Source organism: Lupinus angustifolius, chromosome LG11, assembly GCF_001865875.1.
Source record: "Lupinus angustifolius cultivar Tanjil chromosome LG11, LupAngTanjil_v1.0, whole genome shotgun sequence".
Lineage (NCBI taxonomy): Eukaryota > Viridiplantae > Streptophyta > Magnoliopsida > Fabales > Fabaceae > Lupinus > Lupinus angustifolius.
Window position 1 is genome coordinate 1,234,624 of NC_032019.1, and position 9,171 is coordinate 1,243,794.

Genomic DNA, 9,171 nt, shown 5'->3' on the forward strand with positions numbered 1-9,171 from the left:
CATGTTTGTATATGGTAGTTGACTAACTTGAGTGCGTTGATCATATTTGACTTGTCATGACTAAAATACCCTTACTACGATTTCAGTGTTTTGATTCTTATGCGAGGTGAATGGAGTGGGGGTACTATTGTCCTACCAAAGTTTAAAAGTCTTTGCAAACAAACCCTTCTCTCTATTTTCAAGGTTCCACATATATATCATATAAGTAAATTATGGTCGATATATATGTAATGTATACCAACAAAAATATGTGCAACTATTATTTATATTTTTAGAATTAGTTTTCTTAAAATAAATTTCAGATACTTATATTTCATATTGCTAACTTTTTATGATAATTAGATGTTTTTTATGAGCAGTGAAACAAGAGATAAAATAATTAAGAGAACAAATGGTACTATCCATACTAATCCTAAATTAACATAGGGATAGACAATTTGAAGATTGTATCACCCAGTTGACAAAAAAATAAGAGAACAAAGAAAAACGAACATTAATAATTAGATGTTAATATGAGTATGTTCCAAAAACTTATTAGGGTAATGAGCCTTATGCGAGATTAGCTGATATAACTTCTACTTTGATCTTCTTTATATATATTATTATATTTTGACTATACTTTCTCCTGTTAGGTATAAAGTAATGTGTACCTTACATTTGTGTGTCAAATTTTATTTGATATACACTTTTATGTGTCACTGTCTCTCATTCAATATTGCTACCCTACCAACAAGCCCCACAATAGGCCCCACGACCCTACTTAGTGATATTGATATCAAACTATCATTGACCATTTGATCAAAATCACACGGCAATGAAGCCATGACCCACTATAAAAAATCTCACGAATATCTCTAGATTTAGTAGTATGCAGATGTTGAACCTTATAACCTTATGTCCATTATATAAGTATACACATAATATTAATAACAAGTCTAGCATTATTGTTGAAACTTGAAACTATGAACATGAAGAAACACTTCAACTTGTTCATATTCCTTACTCTTCTATTCCTTACACAAAGAGTTCATGCCATGAAGAACAAATTCTCAGGCCCTTCCACTTCAAACCAACATGTTTTTCATCCTTGGGCTAATTCTCCAATCAGCAGCAGAGGTAGACAATTCAAGTCTGAGAAGCGTAGAGTCCCTACAGGATCCAATCCTTTACACAACAAGAGATAGCTAGCTTGCTTAATCTCAGGTTTTGAGTGCATAATAATTAACCCATTTTCCAGATATAGTATGATGAATATGTTTTTAATTTCCATTAATTTATTTATGTCATATACAGGAAATACATATATTATATATATGTAATATAATATACTAGCAGAATTGAAGTTTACTTTGTATGGTTAGGTAGAATGGTAGAGACTAGAAAGTTGGTGTACATATGGTAAAGATAATTTTGATTTGGAAGTCTAACTTTGAGTTTGTGTGTTTAGTTTTATGCAATTTTATTTGGCTTGATGAAAGTTTCTGTTTCAGAGGCCAAAATTTTAAGATCACAATTACATTATGACATACTATCAGCTTGTTTGCTTCATGGCTTGGCTTACCCTAAGGGTGCCTTGTTTCCTGTCCCGAGCCAATCACGTATTAACATGTGAATAAAAGAAATTTTTTAAATACGAAAAGTAATAAAGTGTAGTATTTTGATTGGCTTAGAACACGAAGTGAAACATCATTTGGATGGGAAAAGAAATCAATATTTGACATGTAACTTGTCATCAAGTGTTGTCCTCTATTTTCTCTTGAAAATGGCATTGTTATTCAAGTTCATTCATTCATGATGGCTCCTCTAGAGTCTTGCCCACAAAACCTTTGAGCATTGTGTTAAATACCTCATTACTCCACACAACAACCATGCAAATATTAAGAAAACTCCACCATCCTATATTACAAACAAGAATATTTGTTGTCACATGCACTCATCCTATATTACAAACAATAATCTTGTACCATTTTTTCCATTTTAATAATTTCACTTTGAAGATAATAAAATGATGAAATGGGTTTTCTAAAAATTTGTAGGTTAGTGGGGTTGGTTTTGTGGGGATTGTGGTCCACAAAATGGAATAAGTGCACTTACTAATTCTGGTTACAGTATACCCACCAAGGGCACCACCAGCTCCAGCTTCTAGCCTTTTTGGTGTGCGCGTGTTCATTTTTGAACCTCGTGGTTCAGCCAAATAATTGTATAGTTGAAAAATAAATACAAAGTGTCACAACATATTCACACATTTACTTTGTAGCATTAGTTAAAAAATTAGAAAAACTTTACGGCCAAATGCTGAAACTAAAGTTTAGATAAATGATCAAAACCAACCAGACATTGCTCAACTAAGTTTCACTAGATTTGTTAAAAAAACAAAAGGTTAATTGTTTAATTCTTAGAGTAATACTTGTTTGAAGTAACAATCACAGCAAAAAATAATTGAAAGAATGTACCAAAAAATATTAATAAATATAGTTTTACATTTTAATTATTATTTTTATACATTGTTACTTTTTCTATTCAATATTCTTGGAGTATTCATCATGACCTAAATAATATTTGACGAATAATTTTCGTAGGTTTTGCTAAATATTACTCTAAAAATAATTGTTAAGAAACTCAAATTAATTGTATTTGATAGAATGAAACTAATATTTCTAACAATAAACTTTTGAGTGCTTAAATATTTAGCAAAACTCCCATTGCCAAAATTGATTTGGCATATGAATAATAGGTGAGAGGTGATGCTAACTTACAAGCTAGCATCAACAATTAAATGGTGGAAGAGGATGCTATAATGTAAAAACAAGTCGATAATTAGAGAAAAAATATTTGCAATTGAGGATTGAAATTTATGAGTTTTCATGTTTGGAACTCATTTTAGAATTAGAATTATAACCTAAATAATCAACTTCTTAAAATTGAAACATAACCAAATTAAATTATTTTGAATTCTTAATCTCTCCTGTAATAATGGTCAGAGTGAATATCTTCGAGATTTCACTACAAATGTTCGAATCTAAAGCATTTGTAATATAGTGAAGTGAATTTCCATAACATAAGGTGCCATATTAATCTCTTATAATTGTGTTTCATGATTTCACTCAATCAATATAAATAATCAAATCCAAGTCTTCATCAAATTAATAATACAAAAAAAAGTAAAGATGAAACAATGTTAAAAGTTACAAGACTAAATCAGATTATTAATTAAATAATAAAATTAAAACGTAAATAAAGATAAAAGACCAAAAATATATATCCACAAAAATAAACCAATTACAAATAACCTTCATAATAATTCAATACATGTTGTTACCACAAATTCAAAGATTAATCCAAAGTGTCAACAGGTAATTAAAACTGGATTAAGATTTAATGATTTAATATGTATACATTGACTAAGTAAGTATTTTATACTGTCAGCAAGTCATTCATCATTAATTTGTTAATCATTATTGACTCTTTTACAAAAAATAATATAAATAAATGATGAATGATATGCTACCGTGTAAATTTTTACACCGTCAACACATATATTTTAAACTCAAAAATCTGATGTATTTCCCAAGAAATACATTATTATCACACTGGTATAAGAAAACATTATTCCAAAAAATAACGCGAAATGATAATATTTTTGAAGAAAAAATGAAAAATATCATTACAAAAAAACGTGAAAAAAAGTAGAAGAGATTATATATAAAGGTTTAAAGTGTTCGGATAAACCTGAATAAGCAGAGAGGGTTTATGAGAACGAAACAAAACTCTTCAAATCCAACACTTCTTCTTTTATGAACAGGTAATTTCTCAAACTGTTATCATGTTCTCAGATTTGCTTTACCAATTTCAAGTGTTCTTCTTTGTTTTAAGCTTAATTTTTTGAGTTTTGTGGTTGAACATTAGAGCTTATCAGGTTTTGTTATTATAGAGATTCAGTAGAATAGGAACGAATCATGTATTGCACTTCAGAAATTGAAAATTTTCGACGCCTTAATTTGTTTGATGTCAAGCTCTGTTGAATAACATAGAATGGGAACAGTTCATATTAGTACTTGTTCAAAGCTTCTAAAAAATCAACCACAATGGGAGGAAGGGATTAGGATTCAAGAGAACTAACTTATCAAATACTCCATTCAAGAAAAGTTTGGATTTTTATTCCTTTTGTCATACTTGCTGTAAACTATAAGATGCAACATCACAATACATGAGGTGATAGAGTGTAAATGTGCAGCAAATATGATAAGACTGGTTGTAATTACACGGTCAAAGTTGTGTAGATATAAAATGATGTTTGTGTAATTATTCATGAATAGCATTATTAGTTTTAATTTTCTAAACCATGTTTTATATCAATTGATAATGTACTGGTTATTGACGTGTAGTGGCTGTATGTGGGATAGTAATTGATTAGTAATCGATTATCATCCTATTATAACAGTTAAAAGTTAACAGTGTGGGTAGAAGGGGCCAATGTGTTGGTTCCTTTTCCTTATATTCAATAGAAATCATTAAAATTGGACATCTTTGAATTTCTTAAAATCTTGCATATTTGAGCCATTCAATAAGGGAAGCATGTTGAATCTATATTGTTAACAGGCATGGCAAGTTTGTTCACAGCATCAACCTTCACCTATTCTCCTGTCAACTTCGGTACCAGGGAAATTAGAAAATCAGGTAATGCTTCTATGCGAAGGAGTTGCATAAAAGCAATGAAGACCGAAAAATCCTTGGAGGAATTGTACAAGATCAAAGTGGAAAGGAAAGTTTCTCCTGAAAGGCTAGCTGAGCTTGGAGTTTCAAGATGGTCAGTGTGGAAAACAGGAAAAACTAAGTTGCCTTGGGATTGGCAGGTGGACCAACTAGTGTATATAGAAGAAGGGGAAGTGAGAGTTGTGCCTGAAGGGAGCAAGCGTTTCATGACGTTTCTGGCAGGAGACTTAGTCAGGTACCCGAAGTGGTTTGAGGCTGACCTCTGGTTCATGGGTCCATATCAAGAACGTTATAGTTTCCGAGCATATGGTGACGATGATTGATGCTGCTGCCATGAAGGTCACATAAACTAACATGCAATGTCCATCATATTTGGTAAATGTCAGTAAGTTTTGTAATAGATTTGTTTTTTTAGTTTTCCTGTTCTGCATGTCCTACCAATTTGATGCATACTTGGGATATTTTACCATGGTTTAAGAGAAATGTTAATCCTAAATGCTTTTGTAGTAGTTTTTATGTTTTGTTATGCTCTGCAAAGCAACTTGACTTCCCAATGGGTTCATCTAGACCAATTTTATATGGCAGATACCAAATTTAAATACCATTTTACATGACATACTACGGCATGATACAAACGGCCACAAATCCCGGGTAGAATATTGAACTCCGAACACACACATCTATATACTTACATGATACAAATGAATACAAGAACTAAATGTTTGTTTGCTCTTAAGAACACAGAAAAAATTTAGATAATAAATAAATAAGAGGCAACGGAAAGCACTAAAGTTGTAACGTATCAGTTGATTCTCAACTGAAGGTAATATGTAAGAGTAAGATTAGAGGGAGAAAGATGACAAGGCTATATCTTTCTGGTTGAGAAATTATTTCAAGCCATTATGGTAAAATTGTTCAAGCATTTGAATATTTGTCCTGATAGATTATTCACTTGGGATCCAAGAACTGAACCTTTTGTTAAATAACAAGGATTTTGAGGAAGACTTTCAGAGAAATGATCCATGCGTAAGCGTAACATTACCAATTGTAGTAATGTATTGCTATTGTCCTGATAATCTATTCTTTCGTGGATCTAGCATAAATGCATAATTAGCCTTGTACAATTGTTCAATGAGAAAGGCAAATATCCCCGTTAAGCTATTATTCCTCAATATTAAAACTTGAAGTTCAAGTAAAGATCCCAATCATGCCAGAGGATGGAATTTCTCCTCACAAAGATTTGTCACACAAATCTAGAAAGACTAATGATTTGAAATCTAATGTATTGTAACTTAAGTATATCTCCCCCAACAAGGATCTGTTCACAAAATGGGAGTCACTTATCACACCTTCCAAATTGCTGAATGGAAAAATGCAGATACTTAAATTGAGATAGGGATGGAATATTTTTCAGGTAACTTTCTAGTTAGTAGATTGTGAAACAACACCAGTTTTTCTAAGGATGTGATGTGAATATTGACATGTCACTATGTCAGGTATTGTTCCAGTAATTTGGTCCTTATCCAGTAACATTATTGCAGCAAACACATAATGAATTATCACAGAAAGCTCTTCTCTCTAACATATGTTGCTATACAGGTCTAGTGAGCCTAAGGCACATATGCTCCCAAATGACTTTGGAATTCCACAATTCTAAAAGGTTTCAATTTAAATGGCAATGCATCACCCTTTGGCACCTTTCCGCTAACCCATTATATGAAATGTCCAATGCTTTTAGAGATGGGAATATTGGGAGGCCAGGTAAATGTACTGGGAAATTTGGTTTCTATATACAGTCAATATTTTCAATGAATGTAAAAGACAACCAGCCAAACTATGAAGAGTTGTTGAAATGTCTTCATTCAACTTGATATTGCTAAAGTTGTAATGGGTGTAAGGTGCATATGCTCTTGAAAGATTCTCAAGAGGATTTCTTATGTTGCCAAAATTATATGCTACGGACCCTTCTAATTAAGAGAAGAAACTTCAGAGTATAAAAGCTCATGCAAGCTTCAAAATGTCCAATGAGCATGTATGCCATTTCCAGGCTCCAGCTAGTTTCTTTTTGTTGTTAAATTTACCCATGTTTTGATCTTACTAGTAACAAATTAATCTGGTTATTGTTGGTTGATTTAATCAGGGTTGGTTCTTTTGAAAAGAAAATCAAATTTCTAAATGTATGACATTGTAAGGCAGACAAATTTCACATCATGTACTTTTTTCTTGTCTAATTATCAGTAATTGATACCAGCTACTAGTGTCTTCAAATGGCCAAATTTATTGAAGATTTTAGCACAAAAGAGATATCAGACACATCTCCTCAGGCTAGAATGCTAGATAGTATTGTAGTTGAAAAAACATTACACTCATAACCCCCAGCATGGCACTAAAGGCATTTCACTAGTTCACATGAGGTTAAACAGTAAACACCAATACACACAAAACTGAAGTAGCATTTGAGATCAGTTTTGTGCTGAACAATTAGATAGCAGACACCGAAGATCCAGCACCGATTTTGAAGGGGAAGATAATACAGCTTAACTGCTTGTCATTCTGATTCTTGAATGTCAGCTTCACATTATAGGTGCCCTGCAAAAGTAGCACAATTAAAATGGAGACTTGGCAATGAATCCAACAAGTTGAATGTTAAAGGAAAACAGAAAAGTTGTAACTTAGATGATTGAAGAAGACAAGACCAGGAAAATAACATGTTGAGGAAATTGGAAAAGGCATACATCATAATATGTGGTTATCAAGAAAAATGAAAACAAGTCCAAGTCTCATAAAGAATCCACTACAGAGCAAACAGATAGAACACTCAAGTTGTATCTGCAGCACTTTAAAGAGAATATACTAACCGGTGGGGTAACTGTAGGCAATAATTCAGTGTGAGTGAGCAGAAAATGGCCCACAGGAACAGGACATGATGATTCCTCACAAAGATCATGGAGAAATGTAGCAGGTGGTGCTTCAACTCCAGCATATGAAATTTCATATATTAAATCTCCACTTTGAATTGGTTCACCTGCATCAAAGTTATGTACCATCTCCATTCACTATTTATTGAAGTTCATAATTTACAACTTAACTTACTGAAGCAGCTCCAAACAATCTACATTACTTCTTACAAAACTGTCTTCAAGAGATTGTTAGGACATAAGCCCAATGAGTAGAGTCCAACCCAAAAGACTAGTCTATTAGGTAAGAGAACTTCATGACTTAAAGTATCACATTGAGTCTACTATTCTAGTCAATGTGAAACTCCTAACATTATCACCCCCTTTAAGGCTCGACGTCGTCCACGGTGACTTTCACTGACTTGACGATAACCCTTTCTCTTTTGGCGGTTTCACTCATTTATCAGTGTTTAGTAATATACCTTAATCCAGCCTATAAGTAGTTATTTTCGTGACTGCAACTCTCAATGAAAGACACTAATTATTAGGACTTTAGCCCACGAGGAGAGTCCAACCCAAAAAACTAGTCTATTAGGTGGAGAACCTCATAACTTAACTACCACGTTGAGTTTTACTATTCTAATCAATGTGAGACTCTTAACAAGATGCTGAACATATGCATTATAATGAAATTACAAAGACAAAGGTTAATGGAAATTGAGGGATGCAAAAAAGAAAGAGAAATGTGATACCAGTATAAGCTGCAATCTTAAAGGTGAATGGTTCTCCTCTCACCACAGGGTTAGGTAATATTTCTACTCCACTCACCTTCACAACATAGTTTGCATTCTTATCTGACATGAAGCATGAATGATGAATGTTAAAGAATGAATAAGTAAACAAAAACAATGAAGAACAGAAGATAGTTTAGTTAGTGATTAGTTACCACAATATTTGAGAGCATGAGAAGAAGAAAGCATCAAAATGAAGAATGATGATAAACATGAAAGGAGATAGAGCATTGAAGTAGATTTAACTGCCATGATTAGTGGCTATGGCTATGGAATGAAAGTGGCCAAGTGGGTGAAGTATATAACCAAGGTCACTACTTTCTCTTAATACTTCCTATATTAGAACATAACTGAGGGAGTTCATAATATAATATACAAATAATATTATTATAATAACGCGTGCAATGTATGCTATTTTTTTAATTGTTGTGAGACATGATGAATATCTTATACAAATGTTATTCATGAGAAAAACAAAACTATAGTTTCACGATGTACATTACTATATATGAAAAACCAAATGACGTCAATATTTAATTTTTCAGTGTATTATTTATGTACTATTAGTATAAAGATTTAACAGAATCACTATATTAATCACATTATTTAATTTGTATTTAATGATAATTAAATATAAATGACAGTAGTATAAAACACTTACAACATTAGTACATCTATTTTTTCTCTTCATATTTTATTTTTATTTATAATAAAAAATTAATTGAGTTGGGTGTCAAAAAAGCTCATAACTCTGAGCATTTGTATATATT

At 32.0% G+C, this 9,171-nt stretch overlaps 2 protein-coding genes across 2 annotated transcripts; one reads left to right on the top strand and one right to left on the bottom strand.

Annotated features, from left to right (window-relative positions):
• Positions 3,674-5,232, top strand: LOC109360980. Its single transcript, XM_019606234.1, has 2 exons — positions 3,674-3,802; positions 4,600-5,232. Exon 2 carries the CDS (start codon positions 4,602-4,604, stop codon positions 5,034-5,036), a length of 435 nt encoding a protein of 144 aa, XP_019461779.1. The 5' UTR covers positions 3,674-3,802; positions 4,600-4,601; the 3' UTR covers positions 5,037-5,232.
• On the bottom strand, positions 6,966-8,702 carry LOC109360979 (putative phosphatidylglycerol/phosphatidylinositol transfer protein DDB_G0282179). The gene is made up of 5 exons (XM_019606233.1): positions 8,557-8,702; positions 8,363-8,464; positions 7,572-7,738; positions 7,148-7,302; positions 6,966-7,116 (listed from the first exon to the last, which is right to left on the bottom strand). Exons 1-4 carry the CDS (start codon positions 8,651-8,653, stop codon positions 7,195-7,197), a joined length of 474 nt encoding a protein of 157 aa, XP_019461778.1. The 5' UTR covers positions 8,654-8,702; the 3' UTR covers positions 6,966-7,116; positions 7,148-7,194.